Genomic DNA, 24,737 nt, shown 5'->3' with positions numbered 1-24,737 from the left:
AAATGTACTAGTTGAATATGCACATCTCTTGGGATAAAACAAAGTAATCTAATTAGAATATATACAAAATCACCTCCAAAGTGAATGGACTAGTTTACTGAGAAATACAATTGATTTCTGCTCAAAATGATGTTTTTTTTTTACTTTAACACCAAATATTAAAAGAAAACTTGCCCAAATTGCCTAAGTCACAGTGGTGGCTTTACTTTAAGCATTTCAAGGTTTCATCCATCCTGAAGCTAAGTGCCTTTTTGCATCCCTGCCTGTGCTTTCCTTCTGTCTATCAACTACCTGTAACATTTAGGCAGGGGAATAAGAAAGAAATATGACTTCTTTTTACAAAATGCCAAAGGATAAACAAAATGGTCACCCTACAATTCTCTCTTTTATATATATAAATAGAATAAAGAGCAGTTCCAGAAAATGGAAATATTTGAAAAAAGTAAAAAAGAGTTATAGGTTATTCTAATAAACTGAGTTTTCAATGAATAATAAAATGAGAAAAAGTAAATGTAATATATTAACTGAAGAAATGTCATCAGTTAATATACCATATAGCAACTTTCAGTGTAATCATCTGACCAACAAATATTATACATACAGATTAATACCTGAACTTAGATTAAATGCATCTATCTAATCTTTAATAATATTCTGAATGGTGCATGAATACAAAATATCTTTAAAGAACAATACCTACTTCTATATGAATGCTATATTATAAAAGATAATATTTGTATTTCATGTGTTCAACTACATTCCCAAAACTTTAGTTAGGTAGATAGTAAAATCTCTGAATAACTAAATGACATATAGATTTTTAATTCCATATACCCTCATTCAAGCCTCAGAAATCTATAGTCTTAGCCGTGTCTTTGAAATCAGGCTGTTTGAGTACATAGAAACCAGCATACAGCCAGAGAGCCTGAGACAACATTTTAATCATTTATGTCAGGCACACTGAATCTTTTTGTGAAGGACCCCTTCTGCAGGTAACTTTCCCTTCTGCTGAGATTTAAGTCGATTTCTGCTTGTTCTGTCTTCAGTATGAACTGAAAATAACTGGTCACTATACTCTGAATAACAACTTCTCACAGAGTGAAAGTTCCCTTCTCATGTGTTCTTTTCTCTAAACTAAACAACTTCAGTTAGTTTAACATCTCCACACAGCCTTTATTTTTCCAACATTTGATTTACAACATGATTTTTAAAATCTACTAAAAGTTTCCATTGCAAAGGCTCCCCTCCAAGCACACAAACTTCTTGGTTTCACATAGAAGACCCTACCTTTCTAAGCTAACTCCTACTACTTTCTGATTCATACCCTTCAGTCTCCTAACAACTGCTTGAACATATTATGCAATATCATATCACTGTGTGTTAGCATATGATATTCTCTTCGTCTAGACTCCTCCTCCTTCTCCCTCTTTTCCCCCCACATCTTCCAGGTCAGATTTCAAAACTACTCAACTACAACCTCATTTCTAAAGACTTCTCTATCATTACTAGAGACATTAATAAGTCTTTTCTCAATGTTCTTTCACTGTACATCTTTTAATACAGTAGTTTCTTCCATTCAATATGAACTCTTTCAAGGGTAGGAACCCTACTTAGTTATCTATATGTAATCCACAGTACCTAGGAGGATGCTAGAACACACCAGGTGGCCAATAAAAGTTGCTGAATGAACATTTTTCTACACGTAAACCCCCACCTCAGGCTGAAGAGAACAATTATTCTAAATTAAAATCTAATCTTGTTTGTGTGTGTGTGTATGTGTGTGTATATCATAGTATCCTAGAGATTATAATCTCTTTCAGTCCTGGAAATACCAATGAGAATACAATACCACTGCATCTTTTTTTGGTTGTTTGTTTTTGCCAAAGGACCACCTCAAGCCAAATATTAGAAGTACTGTGAGTGTTACTAAATACATATAAAAGACATCATCATTCCTTTGATAAAACTGAGAGTTGATTCAGGAGCCAATGACTATGTATGAGAATCTCCTAGAGAATAACACGAGACGGTAGTTTCTGTGTGATGTAGTCTCAGCTCATGGTACTTTCAATGATTTAAATGCTATAAAAATAACATTTCTTTAAGCACTTATACGATACACCCTACAAGTTAAAATTAAATGAGTTAGGTTTGCAGTCTGCTTTCACTACCTTTCTGGCTTGCAGCAAACTTCTCAACTACTCTGAACCTTTGTTTCCTCATCCATAAAATGCATATCATCATCTCTATCTCACAGGGTTAACCTAATATACATAAAGTGTCTAGCACAATGCCTAACAGGTAGTAATTACTCATAATCATTAGTAATTACTGTATACTGCCAAATATTATTGGTTTTCAGTGCATTTTGTCCACCCACTTTGAGTATAAATTCTGTGAGTTTTCTTAATAAAACTCCTCTCCCATACAATGGAAAATCCCATTCCTGAAACTCAGTAATCACCTCAAAAGTATTAAAATATAAAAATTTATAAATGGAGGATATATTAAAAATATATCTGAATAAAGAACTAATAATAAAGATACAGTGAATTATAAAACCTTAATCCAAAGTTAATAGATCACACAAGGCCCTATTTTGATAAAGAATAGCTAAGTATTTTGAGTTTATATATTTGCTTAATTAAATCTCTAATAACTAAAATGGCAATCCACTAAGAGTAAATCATTATGAGGAAGGAATCCATTAAAATTATCAAAAGATAAAGCAGATACAACCCCCAGATATCGGTTCCTTTGAGGGCTAAAGAGACCCATGGGAGTTATGGTCATGGCCGATGGGGTTAACTACCAGGTCAGATGGCCCCTTTTTGGAACTGGTGTTTATGTGTGATGAATCTGGACTCAGATGGGATCTTCCTTCATAAGACTTTCATGCTAAGATGATGGAGGTGCAGTTAATGTTGGGGTTTAAGATATATTTAGCGGATTTGAATCTCTGGACTGACAATGTGATAGCCAGGTCCTGAGCCTCAACAGATTCCAGCACCTACAATATGATTTATTGGACTTATCACACTCAGCTAAGATGGAGTTGAAGAAGGACAACCACCACACCATGGAGCCTAGAGTGATTACAACTGAAAGTGGGAGGATTGCATCCAACATCCATGTGGAATCTGAGCCTCCTCTTGACATAGAGGTGCAATGGACACAACCAATCCAATGTCCACATAGAAGAGTTGGCATTGGATTGGGAAAAGTGGACATGGTGGCTGATGGGTATGGGGAAAGGCAGGAAGAGATGAGAGGTGGAGGCGTCTTTGGGACATGGAGCTGCCCTGGATGGTGCTTCAGAGGCAATCACCGGACATTGTAAATCCTCACAGGGCCCACTGGATGGAATGGAGGAGAGTATGGGCCATGATGTGGACCATTGACTATGAGGTGCAGAGGTGACCAAAGATGTACTTACCAAATCCAATGGATGTGTCATGATGATGGGAACGAGTGTTGCTGGGGGGGGGGGAGAGGTGGGGTGGGGGTGGGGGGGTTGAATGGGACCTCACATATATATTTTTAATGTAATATTATTACAAAATCAATTAAAAAAAATGTAAAAAAAAAAAGACTCATACATATTTGAGAAAAATATGATTTCTCCTTTCAGCCAGTGAGAAGATATACATTTACTGCCTAATTGAGAAAGAATGAATCTATACTACTAATCTCACCTCAATTAGGACAATTACTACAGGCTATCCTGCTAGAGATGAGGGAATAAGTAGTAGTATTAAGTTGAACCAAATGAAATTGTTGTTCGTGTATACTGACAATAGTCAAATATTGGCAATTTCATATTGTGATAAAACTAGAACATACCGTATTTACCAAGGAGCATTTTTAAAACACAGGAAAGACAGGTTAAATTGTTAAAATACCTCATTTCTTAACTCAATGCTGATATATGTGATTTTTGTAATATACAATTAATTTCTTTCCATTGCTCTTTGGTGGCTAGGTTTATTAAAGAAGACTTGTACCTCCAAAAGACAAGTTTATAATCGTTCATACACCAACTTGCATTGCCTCCTTAAGGAAAATAAAATAATGAGAATGATAGGAGAAAAAACAAAGGGAAGAAATAAGTCGTTTCAAAACCTTTTGGGTGAAAAAAGGCCATGGATCTAAAACAAACATTTGGCAGGCAGTGGTAGACTGAAGCAATATTAACAGTTGTTTTTTTTTTCCTTTGTGGGGGGTCACATTTTATTCCTTAAATTCTAGGAGGTATTTTCCTTTTATATGTTTCAAGCTATAATGCTAGCCTGTCTTGTGCTTTCTCCCTGGGAGTACCTCACAATGTACAGCAACCATATGTAAAATTAGAACAGGGAGGCCACAGGCAGCTTACTGATGTGAAATGACCTAGGTCAGAAACAGAAGTGGGCAACTCCCACACCAGCCCAGTATAGGCAGAGTACATTTGTGAAAATACAATATGATTGTCTAAAAAAATTGAGCAGAAACATCCTCAGGCTTAGGACTAACCTTCCATATGAGCTTATTAGGTCCTACACCATGGATTCACATATATTGTTACCTGTAATCCTTATCATAAGCCTGAGAAATAGCCCTTAATTTAGATTATAGATGAGAAAAATGAGGCTCAAAGAGATTAAGTACTTTGCATAAGGCTATGCATTATGTGGCTGAGGTTCTATTTGAAGACAGAGAGGTTGACTACAAAGCTCAAGATTTTCCATGATACCATATTTGGTAAGACTTAGGTGGGCAATGAATGCCAAAATAAAGTTTTAAATTGTACCACAGGAAACAGGAGTACCATAAGCTTTTAAGGGCGAAGTAAATATGAATATGGAAGTACACTCAGTGGTCCACTGTGAATTAAAAACTGAGCTGGACACTAAGGAGAAGAGATAAATAAATGATGCATGGCACCCTCTCCCAAGGAGTACAGAATTTAGTAGAAAATAAAAATGATAGGGAAAAAACACTGGACATAGGAGAGTAATTTGGAGTCAAATGTCAACAAATGAACTAATTAAAATGATAACCAGAGTGGATGTAGAAAAGGCAAATAAGAGAAACTCAGAATTCAGTCACTGAATCGAAATACTGGGATGAGGGAAAGGGAAAACTTTCAAAATGTTCTAAATAATAATGGTTGTATCATATCTAGAACAAGGGAAGTGATAACTTTAGAGTAAATTAGCTTTAGGAAGAAGACAGCTCATTTTTTATACATAAGCGTTAGCTATGGTGGAGATACACTATGAGATGTTAGTCATGACCACTGAGTTTTATCCTACATGTTTTATTCCATTTTATCTTATATTATTTTACCTAATTAGGGTTCTTAAACATAGATCTGACCATATTACTCTATTCTGTAAAAAAAAAAATCAATGGTTCTTTACAACTTACTTAATAAAATTCAAATTCCTAATCAGAATACAGTTACTGAACACACAGACTTCGACTCAGAGCCAGGTTTGAACATTCATTCTACCAATTACTGCTTGTATAACCTTGGACAAGTCACACACTATTTCACAATTTTCACAAAAACAGACAATTTGAAAAGAAAAAAAGCATTAGAAAAGCACCTATGCTCATAGTTTTCTTTGGAGAATTGAACCAGATAATGTATTATTACCACTATGCTCATCATTCAGTTTAGGAGGGCCTGCTTAGTTACCTATTTCACCCAGATTATGTTATTATCATGACCTAAAAGTCTATCTGTGATCTGGCCCGTTACCACCCTGATTTTAGCTTTAAGCTATTGTCTTCCACTCTTCTTCAGCCATGCTAGCCTCCATGCTGCTTCTTGAATTCACTAGGCATGCACTTGACTCATAGAGCCTTTACATGTGCTTTCCCTCCTCTGGAATGTTTCTCTCCTATTTGCCTGCATGGCTGGTTCCTTCACTTATTTCAGATCTACACTTGAAAGTCACCTTCTCATTACAGACTTCCCCAGTCACTTAATCTAAAGTCAAAATCCATGCTCCCAACACTTCTTACCAACTTCCTTCTTGTACTTCCCTAACGTTGATGTCAAATACACAATATGCTCTACTCATTTATTTTCCATCCCTCTCCACTAGAATTTCAGCTACATGAGTAAAGGGATTTTTTTGTCTGCTTTGTTTTCTCTTATATCCTCAGCACCTAGAACAATGACTGGCACATAATAGACACTCAGATAATCTGTTGAGTTTATGAATCAACGCATTTGCTTTTGTTCCTCCTGATATCAGAATGCCCCTTTTCCTTTACCATGAAGTATTATCCTATTTCTGCTTCACAGGGGAGAAGGGGGACCAATATTTGTTACCCATCTACCATGTTACTATGAGACAGGCATGTTAAGCGCTTTATATGTATTATATTTTTTAAATACTAAGAACAATACCATGAGTTAGTTATTATTATGGCCATTTTACAGGTAAGGAAATAAGAGTGCTTAAGTAGCTTGACCTAGATCACAGAGCCAGGAAATGCTGGTGCCAGAACATGCCATTGCAACTTATGTACACTAGGTGTTCAATACATTTGTAGTGGATGATGAAGAAGGTGGTGTGTGGGGGGGGGCGGTTTCAGGGAGAGTGGTGGCTACTAGTAATGAGTCTTTCCCAATCTCTTCAATAGAATGAACATACTCTGTTTTTGTTTTCCCATAGTGATGTATATATACTCTGGTTATAGCACTATTCCAAAACATATAATTTTGTTGGCACAATTAGTCTCACCCACCAGAATGTGAACTCTTTACAACCAAGGACCACATCAATTTTGTTCAAAGTTCACTGAATAAAGAAATAGTAAATACTACAGAGTCCAAAGACAATTTCAGCTAATTTGATGATTAGGGAGTCAGGGTGCCCAGGGTGAGAAATTGAAAGGTACAGATAGCCAGAAAGTAGAGATAATGTCTAAGGATAACTCATTCAAAATATTGACTGTGGATAACAATAGGATAGTAGTTAAGAGGGGACAGCAGAGCTCACAGCTGGAAAAAGATGTGTCTAATGCCAAAAATTATTATAGTTATTTGTACCAAATAAGTTCAACAAAACAATGCCGGAGGAGATCAGGAAATGGTAGATGTAAGAATTAAAATCATGAGAAAGAATACTTGTCATTCATTGCTTCTCAAAACATGGACCCTGGGCCAGTAGTACCAGCATCACTTGGGAAATTGTTAGAAAAGCAAATTATCAGGCTCCACTCCAAATCTACTGAATCAGCAACCCTTGAGGATAGGGTCAAGAAATTTTTAACAGACTGGGAGAAAAATTCTGACATCCCCTCCAAATGATTCGGAACACTAACATTTGAAAACTGCTGGATTATTCTGAAAGATATCTCCAGGTGAGAGGGGACTTGCAACTGTCCCCAGTTTGCCTGTGCCTTCCTTCCATAACTTTTTACATATAATAAGTTGGAGTGTCAACATGCTTTCAAAGCTTAGTGTCAATTTAAATCTGCTGAGGAACTGTCTAGCAATTTGTGGCATCTGGAGGACAGAAACATGCTAAACATCCTTAATTTGTAAAAAAAAAAAAAATGAGACCAATTTATATTATAAGTTGCTATCTATTTATTTATGAGCAGATAAGCCAAACAATATGCTGTGTAGATTCGATACATTGTTCTTACGTCTTCTAAACTGTCCCTCATCCTTCACCTAAAATTGTATGAAAAATAAATTTGAATGATGCTGTAATATGTCTCATCTAAAATGTATTATCAGAATGATGAGTTAGACTAACAAATCATTCATGCCTTTCAACTCCAACTCAAGGTTAAAATTCACTACTTATTGACAAATCTGATTGGTATGATAGATATTTACTCAGGAATTGTGAATTGGATATGAAATTTTAAGCTGCAAACATCAGGGTTTCCTGCTTTTCATAAAAGTCTTGCATTTCTAATGTATTTCCGGTGTCCTAATTTGAGGCTAAATTTTTATTGGCTCTAAGAGGACAAATGTCTTCACCCATAGAGGAATAAAATAATTTACTCCTATAAACCTATAGAAATGAGATCACAGTGGGTATATGTAAAGAAAAGGAGAGCAAAGAGGGGACGCATCATCCCTGTTCAAAATGCAGGCATATTCTGAGATTGAATAACCTGTGTCAGCAACCCCATTTTGGGTTTAAGGCCCAAAGTGAGAATGTGGCAAGGTTCATGCATTACCATACCTTTTATAGGAAAAAAGGAGTAGACGTTTGCCCCTCTCTAATGCAGCCTTTCACCCCACTAGCAGAGTGACACAGAGAAATATCACAATGAGTAAACAGGCAAATATCTAGCCAGCTGAAGGAGAATGGTTCTCTTTCAGGAAGAAACAAGTATGTGCAGGAGGAACACAGGGTTTCCTTGCACTAATCATCGAATGTATATTATCAGAAGAAACTGACTTTCATATGACATATAAAGAATATAAGACAGGGAAACGGACTTGGCCCAGTGGTTAGGGCGCCCGTCTACCACATGGGAGGTCCACCGTTCAAAGTCCCCGGGCCTCCTTGACCCGTGTGGAGCTGGCCCATGCGAAGTGCTGATGCGTGCAAAGAGTGCCCTGCCACGCAGGGGTGTGCCCCGCGTAGGGGAGCCCCAAGCGCAAGGAGTGCGCCCCATAAGGAGAGCCGCCCAGCACGAAAGAAAGTGCAGCCTGCCCAGGAATGGCGCCGCCCACACTTCCTGTGCTGCTGATGACAACAGAAGCGGACAAAGAAACAGGACGCAGCAAACAGACGCAGAGAACAGACAACCGGAGGTGGGGGCGGGGAGTATATAAATAAATCTTAAAAAAAAAAGAAAGAAAGAATATAAGACAATCAAGTGGTAAAAGACTGAGGATATTACTTTTTAAAAGTTTCAGGAAACATTTATGTGTTTAAGTATAAAGTATTTAGCAACTGTATCTGAAAGAAGCCTTTTCAGATCCCCCATTTCCTGATTTATACAAATTCCTGAAACTCAACAAATATCAAGGGTCACATATTCAGGGAAAACAGGATAACATAATCCTTCTGTATCAAGGAAACAGTTTTAACACATAACAACACGACACAGTACACATTTATATTGGATTGTCCTCTAAAATCAATGAGGTATTAAAACGCAGTGAAGGAATCTATCTGGTTGAGTCACTAAAATAAAACCATCTGAACAATCAGATAATTCAATTGCATTTCTTTTAGAAAAATTCTCCCTAATCATGGCTTCATTTTCCCCCTATTATATCTATATATGCAGGGAACAGTTAATATTTAAGTATTCATGAATGCTCCAGTGCATATATCAAAACTGCTACTACTGCTTGCCAGTCTTGATATAGCACATGAATTCTAATGTTAGTCTCCTTTATTTAATCAAAATCAAATTCTGTACTTTCTGCCTAAGGTTGTTTACAAATTATAGCTCTATGCAATGCCACCACACACTGCAGTAAAAATGGAGAAAGATAATACATTTTTAAGGATTGCAATTACCGTAAAAGCATTAGCTTGGTAGCTATGACCAGACAGGTTTAATACATGCTTTCCTAGCTTTATTTCTAAATCTGTCATCAAAAACACTTTTCTGGGCATGACATGACCAGGGCTTATACTAATTCAGCCAAATGTAATTTACAGTGGAAAGAAGTCTGAATTCTTTATGTAGGTCTGATCATTCCATTTCTTATACTCTGAATTTTGGTATTATAATAGAATATCTAACAAAAAGGAAAAAGATGATATCAATTGTATGAAAGTCAGGGACTTTAAGAGTTTTATACTTGTTAGCTTAATTTAAGGTAGCAATCTATTGAAGGAATGCTTAAACTTGAAACCACGACAACATTAAACAGGTAAATAATCATATCAACTGCCAACTTCTGGTCCAGCAGGGTAGTCATGTAGCTAGTTTCCCAAGAGAAGACAAATTCTACTTTGCTCCGCTCCCTGCCCAACCTCTCAGTATTTTCTAATCTACCTCCACTTACAAAAAGAGAATGCACTTCCCGTGCATTAGCCTGAAGTAGGTAGGACCAGTGGCAAATAAGCAACCATTTGTACTTATTTTAGGAAAGGCCAGAATTGATTAATGAAATGTATTTACATTTTGAAAACAAAACCTGCTGTTATTTTCAAGTGCTTTCAGTAAATCAACATGTCTTTAACAAGCTTAACAAGTTGAAATTCTTCTGAGAATAGTATTAACAAAAATCAAAATATTTTAAATTGGGGGAGAAACAGTTTATAAGCATGAATCTCTCTAAGGTATTAAAGGGTCTCTTCTCATAAATGGTTTAAAGCAGTTAACTAAAAGTTTTAACTTTGACTGTCATGGGCAATTAACAAAAGTGTTTCATATGTATGAGGTTTGAGAGTGGGTGGAATAGTGTTTTTTAATGTATATAGTTTTAAAAATTATCTCCACCACCAAAAAGGTGCAGAGAACTGATCTTAGCTATGTATAAACACTATAAATATGTGGCACCATAAGGTTTAACATGAGTGGTTTTAGGTAATTAATAATAACTTTGAAGGCCCAAGACATGTAATGCTACTAAAGCGTAATTAGTATCAAGCACTAAGAAGCAGCTGTGTAGAAGTGAGTTACTTAACTATGCTGATGAAAGTAACAAAATGAAAGATGTACTCATTTTTTGTTTCTTTGAAATGCATATGTATTAAACAACTCATAAACCACACTATGAATGAGTTCGCTACTGAAAACCAAATTACCCTGTTCACTATAGTAATATATACAAATATATAGTTAACTTCATTTCATTATTAGAGAAATTGCAGATTTTCAGAACAATCATGCATAAAGGACAGGATTCCCATATGCCACCCTATTATTAACAACTTGCATTGATATGGAATACTTGTCACAACTCATGAAAGCACATTTTAATAATTGTACTATTAACTATAGTTCATGCTTATAGTTGATTTTAATAATTATTTTTGGTATAAAACAATGAACATAATTTAGCAACTCTGGATTTTTAAATGTCCTTTACAAGACTGTCAATTTTTACATAGTAAGAAACATTTAACTCACTTCTGTTTCTGTCCAACTATCTAATTCTGAAAATCAACCCTGATTCATTTTCTATCTTTCCTCTTCTCCCTCGTCTTTACACTTACATGTACCCTTTTTTAATAGTCTGGCTTTTTAAAAAGATTTATTTATTTATTTCTCCCCCTTTCCCCTTCCCGCCTCTCCCCCTCCCCCACTGTCAGCTTTCTCTTTCCATTTTGCTGTGTTCTTCTGTGTCTGCTTGTATTCTCATTAGGCAGCTCCAGGAACTGATCCTGGGACCTTTCAGAGTGGGAGAGAGGCGACCATTCTCTTGCGCCACTTCATCTATGTGATCTGCTGCATCTCTTATTCTCTCTCCTCTGTGTCTCTTTTTGTTGCATCATCTTGCTGCACCAGCTTTCCACATGGGCCAGCACTCTTGCATGGGCCAACACTCCTACATGGGGCAGTACTCAGCGTAGAGCAGTACTCTGCACGGGGCAGCACTACGCGTGGGCCAGCTCGCCACAAGGGTCAGCTTGGCTTCACCAGGAGGCCCTGGGCACTGAGCCCTGGACCTCCTATATAATACACAGGAGCGCAATTGCTTGAGCCACATCTGCTTCCCTAGTCTGGCTCTTAATTCCTTTCCCTTGGTCCTTCACCTAAATTAAAATCCCTTCCCTATTAAAAAGGCCATGTGGTTCTATAAAGGAATATAATAACAAGGCATAACTAATATAGTAGGCAACTGCGTACTATATATATATTCCCCACTGCAAGTTAAATAGACATCTGAGATGCAGATATAACTGTAACATATAATTTAAAATCAAATACAGAAGTATAGTCTTCACAATGTTAAAAACCACAGTTAAGGGATGTGTGTGTGTGCATGTGTATGTTTAGGGGGCAGAATACCTTAACACATATAATAGGGCAGAAAAACCTGTTTGGGGGCAGGGAGAGAGGAGAGAGGAGAGAGGAGGAGGAGGAGAGAGAGAGAAATCTCCAAAGCAGTCTGTTTTCACAAGGAATACTGATCAAGACAGTATCAGACAAATTACATTTACAAACCACTGCTCTACAGAGAATTTAATAAACTAAAAATTGAGGGGTATAATAAAGTTTTTACACACCCTAGACTATAGTGCTATAACTGTGATAATATCTAAATTGATAGAATCAAATTCTGAAAAAAGGGTTACATTGGTTATTAGCTAACGAATTTTGTACTAATGAATGTAAATTAATGAATATTTTAAGTAATTGAAAAATCTTTAAAATAAGTTCCTGGGACTACTGTATTTTTAGAGACAAGTAGAAGAATAAAGGTATTAGTTTCTTTTAACCAGAGTCCAGGTTTCCCAAACACAAATTTAGATACATTCTTTCCTAACTATACCACCTTGGAGAAGCATATTTACAAACTTTAAATCTTGTGCCCAGCAAGATCATATGGTTTTACTCTGCTGTATAACAGCCACCTCCCCCATCTCAATTTCTTAATGTAGGATACAGAGAATGAGAAATATATGAGGCATCTCCACATTAACATAAATCTAGAAAATGGTGACCATTGGAAACTTGGGATTGCTATTTTAGAATAAAGCACCTCTAAAGACAAACATACACTATCTTCATCAAGTTTTCTATTTAAATAATCCATATGTACAGACAACTCTAGTAGTGCAAATAGATAAGGAGCCTAGGGACCCTACATCTTAGAAGTGAGAAAATAGAAGACTTTCTAACTATTGAAAATGTTAAAACACATGGTAACATATTCATGGGATTACAGAATCAGGGAGCTGTGATGATATATGTTCAATTTTTCAAGGGCTGCATTTTCAAAGATAAACCCAGAAGGTGTTTTGTCTCAATTTTAAATGGGATGAAGAGATTTAATGTGAAGACTATGGATTGGATAGCTGAGCTGGAAGCCAAGAACCGAGATGAGTGAAGTATTTTTTTGGTATTACTATTTGCCTACTTGCACAAGTCCATGGGCTTGATTAATGGTATGTGATTAGGATACATAATGAGTAACATATAGGAATTAAAAGGCCTTACTGAGAATAATTTCTTAAATTTAATTTGGTGTTCTATAAATTTAAACACTGCTGTACTTACTGAAAATATTAGTGTTCACTATTTAAAAGATACAAATTTTGGTGTACTGATTTACATAAAGAGCTGCAGAAAACAAAAACCCAGGAAATCATTACACCAAATGAATTTAAAATATCATCATTGGCATATTTTCACAATCACCTCTAAGCTCAAGAAACTATTCAGGGGAAGCGGACTTGGCCCAGTGGATAGGGTGTCCGTCTACCACTATGGGAGGTCCGCGGTTCAAACCCAGGGCTTCCTTGACCCGTGTGGAGCTGGCCCATGTGCAGTTCTGATGCAAGGAGTGCCATGCCACGCAGGGGTGTCCCCCGCGTAGGGGAGCCCCATGCACAAGGAGTGCCCCCCATAAGAAGAGCCACCCAGCATGAAAGAAATTTCAGCCTGCCCAGGAATGGGGCCACACACATGGAGAGCTGACATAACACAATGGCGCAACAAAAAGAGACACAGATTCCCATGCTGCTGACAACAGGAGAAGCAGACAAAAAGAAGAACATGCAGCAAATGGACACAGAGAACAGATAACTGGGGTGGGAGGGGGGGGGGAAAGGGGAGAGAAATAAATAAAATAAATCTTTAAAAAAAAAAAAAACTATTCAGTAGTTCTCAGTGACGAGAGTCCATTAAGTACAATACAATAAAACACAATGAATTAAATAAAGGTCAACTATCAAATAAGCCCAAAAGGAAACCATCTGAAATTAAGAACGATATTCTGTCCTTCTGCCATTCTACAGTGCACAGTTATTTCAGAGGTCAGAAATGGTGAATGTTCTTGCTTGAATGTAATATAGTGAGGCAAAGACAGCTCTTTAAATTGAAATGTTTGTTTCCACTGATCATGAATTATGAAAAAAGGGTACAGTATGTCACTATATTATGCGATGACATTTTTAAATGCAAAATAACACGAATAAGCTCATCTGCATTTAGCCACAACATTGGCGATTTCATCACTGATTACCAATCAGACACTTGGAGAGAACACCAACTGAAAATGATTTGCTGCAAATAGCTTAACAGGAAGGAAAGCTGAAAATATCCATAGAGAGAAAAAGAAAGGATAGAGAGAGCACCTAACATTCCACCCTACTCCATAACTAATTGTAAGTCTAATCTCCTCTTATATAGAAGTTCTCCAAGTCAAATTGAATCCTGCACATTCATTTTCTTTTCAGCAACTTATCAAATATACACCCCACAAACAAATTCGAATAATGCTAAACATTGTCAGATAAAATAAAGCATATTTCCATGAAGGTAAAGAGTCAATGCACACTCATCATTGTGTTGTGCACTGACTATTTACCTTCATAGAAATATGTTTTATTTTACACAACAGGGATGGAGGAGATTGTTGCTGTGGGAGGAGTGGGGTGGGGGGTGGAGAGTATACGGGAACATCTTATATTTTTTAATGTAACATTTTTTTGTGTGATGTATATATCTTAAAAAAGTACAACTTACAAAAATGATGGGGTGGGGGGTTGGGGACCAGGGTATATGGGAACTTGTATGTTTTTTATGTTTTTTTTATGTTTTTTAATATAACCTTCTTTGTGATCTATTAACTTTAATAAAAAAGTGTAAAATTAAAAAATAAACCACACCAGAAACTCAGAAAAAAAAAAAAAAGTCAATGCAAAGGCTATAAATAGCATGATTCACAGAAAAGATCTTTTTGACAACCATGAAAAGCTGGATCCTAACTCTGCCTTTGTCACTGAGTCAACTGGGGTAAGCCATCTCTCTGGATAGAGGCTCCTCATTTATAATATATTGAGTATAACAGTCAACCTAACTCAAGCAAAATGATAGGCTTTGAGATCCTTTACAGACCCAGGTGATATTTGTATATTTATTCAGATTATTAGGTGCTATATAATTACAAATTCATAGGTTCTGGTGTCTAGATAAATTTAAATCTAATAGGGGAAGAGAATCTTCTATTAATAGGCCTAGAAGTACTTCCATCCGAATTTATTATTTATTTATTTGTTTGTATTTTTTGAAGGTACATAGATCACAAAAAACGTTACATTAAAAAATATAAGACATTCCCATATACCCCACACCCCACACCACCCTAATCCTCCCACATCGACAAACTCTGACATCACTGTGGTACATTCATTACATGTGGTGAACACATTTTGGAGCACTGCTGCACTGCATGGATAAGAGCTCACACAGTAGTTTACACACTCAATCAGTACATTCAGTGTGTTATGGCAGGATATAAAATGTCCAGCATCGCAATATCATTTAGGACAACTCCAAGTCCCAAAAATGCCCCCATTATCACATCTCCTCTTCCCTCTCCCTGCCCTCAACAACTACCAACAACTACCAACAACTGTCTCTAGAACCCTCCTGAGGCATGCATGTGATGCCTCTGATGACCCCCGACTCTTTTTGAAGACTCTTAGCCATATAAACTCATTTGTCTTTACCATTTCCCTCTTTTATTCAAGGTCTTTTTCTAGTTGCATCACCAGTTAGTGATGGGTAGTAATCCCTCGGCACCAGGCAGGCTCATCCCTGGGAGTCATGTCCCACACTGGGGGGAGGGTAAAGCATTTACATGCTGAGTTTGGCTTAGAGAGTGGCCACATTTGAGCAACATGGAGGCTATCAGGAGGTAACTCTAAGGCACCCTGCAGCTCTAGCCTAGTTGAAATTTCAGGCAGATAAGCTCCTAAGCATAGTCATCAGTATCAAGGGTTCATTATTAGACCATACTTCTTCACTGGTCATTGCCCTTGCACTTTGGGGATTGTTGCTGTTCCATTGGGGAATGTGACAGAGCTCCCCTGGCTAAGAATTCAGCATGCACTCAGCTGTCATTTGTAACTATAACTACTATGAATATACCCAACGAATATCTGAACATTTTTATATAGCCTATATACATGCTCTAGCGAACACCCTCCCAACCACATGTCCCCCATCAATAACACCCCAGACCAGTGTTCCTCCCCTGACATAGTTGAACCCCTCTGTGGTCCAAAACTTCTTAAAAAATGAAGCCTAATACATTGCCAAATTCAATTAGTAGGAAAATGAAATAGTAGTGATAGTTTTAAAGATTAGAAATAGAACACATACTAATTTAGAAAAACTAAAACAGAGTAAAACTAAATTGGGGTATTAAGAAGGAAGGATCATAAAACTTTGTTTTTGACGTTTTGCCTTTCATCACTGTAATAGGTGTTCCCCTGTATGTATACTGGCAAGCCAATTTCTTTCATTCCTTCCTCACTGTCTACATCCTTTTTTTGTCTAATTTTGATTTTCTCTAAAAACTTTTTTAGATCAATGTAAAGTCATATATACAATATAGGGGACTTCCATATATCCAACCTCAATCCCTTTCCCCCAACCCCAGTAATGATCTTTTTACATGTTCATGATATATTTGCTGTAGTTAATGTACAGATATTGAAACATAGCTAGCACACATGGTTTCATTTCAGTTTACATTATGGTTTATATTTTAGACTATAATTTTCTAAATTTTTAGTTACTTTATGGTTTACATTATAGTTTACATTTTAGCCTATAGACTTTTATACATTTTTGGTGAAATTTGTCTTATATCCATCACTGCAAGATCTTGTGGCACACTTTCATTGCCCACACCATTACCCTGCTTCTATCTATTCTTTTTTTTTCTCAGATTTTATTTTATTTATTTACTGATGTTTTCACTTCTCTCTCACCCTCCCCTCAGGGTCCACTGTGACAACCAAGCCTCACTGCTTGAAGGACCAGATTCACAGATACTTGCAACAATGCTGAGGGCTTGACAAACTAGACCGCACTACCCCTTTAGGAGCCACCAATTCTCTCAAAAGTCACAATTCCCTATGTTTGAGAACATCAGGCCTCCCCAACTGAATTTAAATGAAAAGGAGAGATTCCAAGTCTTAAACCAACAGAGAGCCAAGAAAATCCACACATACTTTTTCCCCATTTTCAGAACACTATAAGTGGAAGAGTTCATTCTATAATGCTTCTTTGAAACGAGACATGTAAACCAAACATTCTATTACAATGCAATGAGTGACAGTGTGCTCAATATAAAATGAAACAGTGTCTAGAGGCAGAAAACCTAGAATGAAGTCCCAACTCAGACATTTATTAGCTTTTTGATCTTAGAACAATTATATATCATCAGTGGGCTTTAGTTATTAATTTGTAAAATGGGATTCATATTATTTATCTTCTCTAAATCAGAAGGAAAGCATATTGTAAACTGTAAAAACATGGCCAACCAAATGTGTGAACTATTGACCAAGATTTATTGACCCATGATTAGGTATCATTCAGTATATCCTATAGTGGTTATTTTCTAAGACATCCTATTTGAGGGGAAATCACTAGTTTATAATTATATCGAAAAATATGTTTTTATATACTTACAAATAAATTATAGAAGTCTTACAATTACTTATTGCATAGTACTGTTGGAAAAAATGAAAGTTTTACATCAGTGAGGAAACAAAATTCTCATTTCAAAAACACTTAACACCTACACTGAATAGTCACAACAAATTCTTTACTCAAATTATCTGGCTTTCATTCAACAGAAACTAACTGAGGGCTTCATGCATGATAGACACTAGGGAAATAATGTAGAAGATGTACATCTAGGCTTCAAGTAGTTCTGAGTCTTGTGAAAGAGAGAGAAATAAAACAATTAGAATATGCATAGTTCTATAATAACCATCCTCACAAAGTACATTTAGAACCAGAAAGGAGGTAATGAAGGGTAAAAACAGGTGAGCTGATGCGCAAAAAGCAGATGAAGAAGGGTAGTAAAGTCATTTCAAGAAAAGGGAGAGGCTATCTACTTCAGCTACATGTTTAACAAACAAGTGTGGGGGCGTGGAATAATAGAGCATAATTTGGAGACCAGTGCCCTACTTCTAGCTCTATAAGACTGACCAAGAGTCATGCGTTGGACTGGGACTGTCCCAATTCTAACACTGAAAGTCCACATTCCAAGAAAATACTCCATCCCTAGTAAACCTGGCTGTTGGTTACTATCCAGCTTTATGAACTTGACCAAAGTATTTCACTTCTCTAAGCATTGGTTTTCTCATCTATAGACCTAAAGAGGCTAGACCAGATAACATCTTATGCTAAGATCCCAAGTGTATATGAACACAATCCACATTTCAGTTAACAATGATTAGACATTGCAAAATTTTTGGACTACTTCCATATGACATTCTTCAGAGATATTTTGTAGATTTTGTACTGAATTATTTAAAACATATTTCCAAATTTTACTATCATAAGGCAACAGTCATTTTTCCTTTATAAATCAGATTTTCTGGTAAGTGTATCTTCTATCTTACAGTGAATCAGCAATGTAAACAGCTAAACCTATTTTACATCCTTTCTTACAACTTCTGTGGGGGAGAAGGATGTTTTCTTTTGTGTATATGGGGTGATGACTGTGACATCTGTCATTAACATGTGATGATCTCTAGGACAATATGAGGTCATAATATATCACATATACTGTATATAAATGATTAATGTTAGAACAAGTAGCACAATTGCATTATCATATTAATCCCAATGACTAAAATGAAGATATGTAAAATTTTTTCTGCAGTTAGCCCAAAGATTTTCTTTCAGTGCATTTTATGACACAGTTTGCATCTCAACAAAAGTATAATATACTTCTGGGTCATAATATGTTGTGCCTCTCTTTCCATCCAAATAAAATAAGTAGGAAGTCACAGTACCAAAGAAGGAAATATTAACAAAAGGAAAAAAAAAGCTGTGTACATTAGTAAGTTATGAAATGGGCAGTGAATGATTTTCAGAAAAATTTTTATGGAAGAAATCTATCCAAACTAATATACAGCTAACATAAAATCATCTCACAATCCATCTTCCCAAAGTAATCATTTGTTTCCAATATGGACCCAATATTCCAGCAAGTGTGGTATTCTGATTCACCCTGAAACACATCATGAGTATTCCTAGTTGTATACAGTCATTATAAATAATTACTAGCATTTGTTTACCCTTACAAATTTTCTAAGTTCTTAGTTTATTTTATTTGACACTGAAAACAAACCTAGAGAAATAAGCAAAGGTCAGTATATTTTACCATTTAAGAATGAGGAAACTGAGGTTCAGAAAGAGTTAAGTGATTTAGACATGAAAATGTGGCTAGTAATTGGCAAAGTGGTAGCTAAATGTAGGTCCTGAGCCCATAGTGATCTCCCCTCTTCTAAGGTTATGGCTTCTTCCATTCATTTAACCATTCATTCCTACCTACCCTTCAATGTCTTTCTTTTCCAATTTACCTGCAACCAACAAAGATTTCTCCCTCCTCTGAACTCTGGCTAATCACAACTGACATTAAGTTTGGCATTTATTGAAAACACAACTTGTAATGTTATGTAAATATCCTATATGGGCATTTCTGGCTATCCCACTGTAAACAAAAGCTTCTTGAGGTGTCTGTGTGTCTTACATATCTTTTTTATCCCCCTGGTGTACTGACAAGCTGTTTTGTTTTGCCTTTGTCTGTTTGTGCTTGCCTAACATCCCTTTACTTACCTCTAACCTTTGGTATTCCTATTTTCAGTAAGAGCATTGTTTAGGGCATGACCAATCCTGCATTACATGTAGTGTTGACATTGCTTCCAATCAAGGTTCTTTGCACTCCCTTGGACAAGGGTGTTCTTGTAATCAACACTAGGCCGATCAATATCTCTTACTAATTTGAATTACTCAGTGAAAAGAGGAGGAAAATGTTTGGAGCTGACTCATCCCAAAGGCAACATCGTGAAAACATTTTCCATTAGTACCTGCTACCTGAATTCTCAAAGCTGCCATAGTTTTAAAGGTTAAATTGTTCAGCTTTTCTTGTTTCTAGCTGAGCTACCTCATATCCTTCCAATGAATTCCTTTTTGGCTTAAGTAAACAAAGTAACTTTCTGTTGCTTGCAAAGATCTTCATCTGATATACCCATAATGCATAGTGCAAAGGAAGTGCTCAGTATTTTTAAATGTTCTCTCTTATGCAGATAATATATGTGATTACATACCGAAAATAAAAATGTCAAATATCCCTTAAGTATAAAATTTTAATAATCAATAGTCAAGCAGGACCTAGTGAACAATGGGAACTCATCTTCACTGAAGTAATTTTTACTACAGTTCAGCACACTGGTTTGATGACTCACAAAGTGACAATTCGCTGCTGCAAATTAACAAAGCATTTTGTGGTGAGGGTAGTACTTATAGTAATGATACCCTTTAGTGTTATTTGACATTTTGGTTAATCCATCTGTTTTCTTTTTCATCCCAAATATCATAGCAACCAATTGTGACCATCTAATTTTTTTAATTTTTTTAAAAGATTTATTTATTTATTTATTTCTCTGCCCTCCCTCCCACCCCGCCCCAGCCCCGGTTGTCTATTCTCTGTGCCTATTTGCTGCATGTTCTTTTTGTCCACTTCTGTTGATGTCAGCGGCATGGGAATCTTTGTTTCTTTTTGTTGTGTCATCTTGTTGTGTCAGCTCTCCCTGTGTGTGGTGCCATTCCTGGGCAGGCTGCACTTTCTTTCACGCTGGGTGGCTCTCCTTACAGGGCGCACTCCTTGCGAGTGGGGCTCCCCTATGTGGGGACACCCCTGTGTGGCACAGCACCCCTTGCGCGCATCAGCCTGCGCATGGGCCAGCTCCACACAGGTCAAGGAGGCCCAGGGTTTGAAACACAGACCTCCCATGTGGTAGACGGATGCCCTAACCACTGGGCTAAGTCCACTTTCCTAAATTTTTTATATTAACTTACTACAAGATACTTCTGACAAGTTAAACTGCTTATACCATGGCTCTTTATGACTAAGTGAATATTTTAACATACTCTATAGCATCCTGTGAAGAGCAGTGGATTACAGTCTTAAATTCACTGAGAAAGAATATTGTCATTAGAATAATTTAGGAGGGCAAATGGTATCTTTTAAAAGCATACTTTACAATGGAAGCTACACCTGCTTTTTTCTTTTTAAATCACTATGGAAAAACAACAAAGTAATCTTTGAAAATATAACTGGAATTTAACAGAAACTCTAGCTAATCTATATAAATAGCTAGTTAATTCAGTTTTGAATAGCTTATAGACCTGAGTTTACTACTTCTATGTACTTCAGTAAATTTCTATCATTTTATACATTTACATCTATTCAGAGTCCTTTGTATTTATTTCAGTTCTAGACATTATGGGAATATCATGCGTGTATATGATACTTCTCTTTCCTAATGACAGACAAGTAGTTCCCTACAAGTATTTCCCAGATGATAAAAAGTCTCTGAAAATTGGAGAAAAAAAAAGATTTTTAAACCTTCACTTCTTTTTCTTCTAGTACCTATTACTATATGATAGTATTTCCCACAAGATTATTTTTTATTTTATCTGAAGTTGGCAAAAATCTTTGTGCTGAATCCTTTGAGCAAACCTCCAGTGATAGATGTCAGATTAGTGTTGTGTGCAGGAACTTCTATTTGACAGGTAGATGACAGGAAGAATGCTCTCTCCTAAAAATAAGATGTACTGTAAAATCCTTCTGTGAGATTCATGTAAACTTTTCTCCTCTGTATAAATGCCTTGCCCATTCTTGCTTCAAAAAAGTCAGTTTGGGGAAACGGACTTTGGCCCAGTGGTTAGGGCGTCCGTCTACCACATGGGAGGCCCGCGGTTCAAGCCCCGGGCCTCCTTGACCCGTGTGGACCTGGCCCATGTGCAGTGCTGATGCGCGCAAGGAGTGCCGTGCCACACAGGGGTGTCCCCTGCTTAGGGGAGCCCCATGCCCAAGGAGTACACCCATAAGGAGAGCCGCCCAGCGCGAAGGAGGGAGCAGCCTGCCGAGGAATGGCGCCGCCCACACTTCCCGTGCCGCTGACGACAACAGAAGCGGACAAAGAAACAAGACGCAGCAAAAAGACACAGAAAACAGAAAACCGGGGGAAGGGAGGGGAATTAAATAAATAAAAATAAATCTTAAAAAAAAAAAAAAGTCAGTTTGTGTAATTAATTTGAATAGTGGCAAATTAAGATACTTAAAAATGTAAATACATATTAGTTCAAATTAGATAGTTTGTATAAAATGTCTTTTTGTATAAATTAAATGTGAAATATGTATAAAATATACATTTCTAAAGATATTTTCTTTCAATTTTTAATATTTTGATAATCATCAAGAATACTTAAGAGTCACACTCACTGTGCATATAGCATGCATTCTAAACAAGTAATATTTTGGTATATTTCTTTTTATCTACAAATATGGCTATGATTTATTCCAGTTTATTATAAGCATTGCCTTATTCTCTCAGGCATTATCAAATAATTTCACATGTCCCCTGATATAACAAGAGGAGGGAGTAAAATTGCTTTCTGGACTAAATCTAACATTCTAAATGATCTTTCCTCTTTTCCCTGCTCTCCTTTACATCTATCAAAATTAAATCAGAAGTAAAGGGAAACGGACTTTGGCCCAGTGGTTAGGGCGTCCGTCTACCATATGGGAGGTCCGCGGTTCAAACACCGGGCCTCCTTGACCCGTGTGGAGCTGGCCATGCACAGCGCTGATGCGCGCAAGGAGTGCCGTGCCACGCAAGGGTGTCCCCGGCGTGGGGGAGCCCCACGCACAAAAGGAGTGCACCCTTGAGGAAAGCCACCCAGCGTGAAAAGAAAGTGCAGCCTGCCCAGGAATGGCGCCGCCCACACTTCCCGTGCTGCTGACGACAACAGAAGCGGACAAAGAAACAAGACGCAGCAAATAGACACCAAGAACAGACAACCAGGGGAGGGGGGGAAATTAAATAAATAAATAAATCTTTAAATCAGAAGTAAAAACATACTCACAATTTCATTATACACCCTATTATCTACAAATGCTATTCTCTATGCCTATCTAGATTAGAATCACCAGGAGAAAATCATTTCTGATATATATTAAAATGCTAGCTCCTCTATATACAATGCACATTTATTTAATGCATGAACAGAAAAGAAATTCCTATTTCTATTCATTCATTCCTAGATTTGGGATACTCACTATAATATACTTTATGACTAACCAAAGTCCTAAAATGTTTTCAGATATGACAGAAAAAAAAAAGCGAAAGAATGGTGAGATGCCAAAGATAGATTGCTTTTTTACGGATTAATGCTTGTTTCTAGCTTTCTTACAGGCCCTCACCTTACACAATGCTGTTTTTCTCTCTGTGATAGACAGATCTTTTCCTTGGAAAAGGTATTTTTCCCTAGCCTAGAAGTGGATATATATGATAACTTGTGGGCTCTTCTGTTTATTTTATCCACTTTTCATAAATATTTAAGTCAGAAAATAATACTATGGAATGGCCTATTCAAAACAATAAGATGATATTCACCTAATGTTTTTTAAACTTTTTGTTAATGCACTAGATATCTAGTGAAAGCTTAATGACACAATAATATTCAACAATAAAGGGTAGTAACTTAGAGTAGAATAAGCAAAGCATATTAAAAAGAAAAATTTCTGGGTATTTACTTCATTGAATTTAATTCCTCAAATTCTTTTGGGAGAGATGCAAATAAATATGAAGGAACTGAAATGCAAGATTACATCCATTTTATGCAGGTATTTTTTTTGAGGGGGGGTTTGACAAACTTCTGGAAGATTTAATCACCAAGAGTTTAGTACTTACTATACTACAACAGAATTTGCATAGCCCTTTGAATTTTACTGAAATAAGATTGAATTTTTAAAATTTGTTTTAATTGAGATATAATTCACATAGCATAAAATTCACCCTTTTACATTGTACAATTCAGTGGCTTAACTAAAATTGTTATTCAGAGTGACCCCTCTCATAAAGAAGATTACTTTTGTGAATTAGCATTATAAAATTCATCTTACCTTACAAAGGAAGTTGATTTTAAACCCTAAAGACTGAGCATTTCTTGAGCCTGAGTTCATGTAGTTTCCAACCAAAAGAACTAATTCTAAAAGTCGATTAAAGCTTTCACTTTTCTTCAGTTCTTCACAGGCAAGAGTTACTGCTATGATGCTTGGTTTGATGTTGTTTACGTGTTCTTCAAATGTGAGCTTGAAAAGAATGCTCTTGAGACGAGGCTGTAACATTTTCACTGAGCTCATCTGCAAGACAAGGAATGTTCTTTAAGAACACACATTTAAAACATGCTATTTCATCTTTTTGGCAAAGATCATTTCATAGACAATACCGTAAATTTCTGTAAATCTCTTTGGGTTTTTAAACTATGATTTTTGCTTGTTTTAGGCATTCTGGTGAAATATTTTAATCAAAAATTTAAAAAACAGCTGCTCAGTTTTAAACAAATAAATTAAATCATTCTTATAGCATTAATAAAATAGCATCAATAGCCTTCAAACTACTAAGATCTGTCCCTAAAGGTAGTAAAATTTATAAATGGGAAATGCAGTGAATAGTACAGCCACAAATAAAATATGCACTTGAAGACAGAAAATATATGTGGAACCACATTCCTAAGAAGTTATCTATTACTATGCTGTT

At 36.4% G+C, this 24,737-nt stretch overlaps 1 protein-coding gene across 10 annotated transcripts in view; it reads right to left on the bottom strand.

Moving 5' to 3' along the window:
- Positions 1 to 24,737, bottom strand: part of DIAPH2 (diaphanous related formin 2) — a 1,008,307-nt gene that overhangs the window by 471,996 nt on the left and 511,574 nt on the right. For all 10 annotated transcript variants that reach the window (XR_009184437.2, XM_004477009.4, XM_004477011.4 and 7 more), the window contains one exon: positions 24,101 to 24,340. Coding sequence is in view for 9 of the 10 variants with exons in the window: in XM_004477009.4 (XP_004477066.1) it covers positions 24,101 to 24,340 (240 nt within the window). In the remaining variant the exon portion in view is untranslated. The remainder of the gene's footprint in view (positions 1 to 24,100; positions 24,341 to 24,737) is intronic.

Source organism: Dasypus novemcinctus, chromosome X, assembly GCF_030445035.2.
Source record: "Dasypus novemcinctus isolate mDasNov1 chromosome X, mDasNov1.1.hap2, whole genome shotgun sequence".
NCBI classification, from domain to species: Eukaryota; Metazoa; Chordata; class Mammalia; order Cingulata; family Dasypodidae; genus Dasypus; species Dasypus novemcinctus.
Note: the sequence above shows the minus strand (reverse complement) of the source record. Positions and strands in the feature narration are given on the sequence as shown.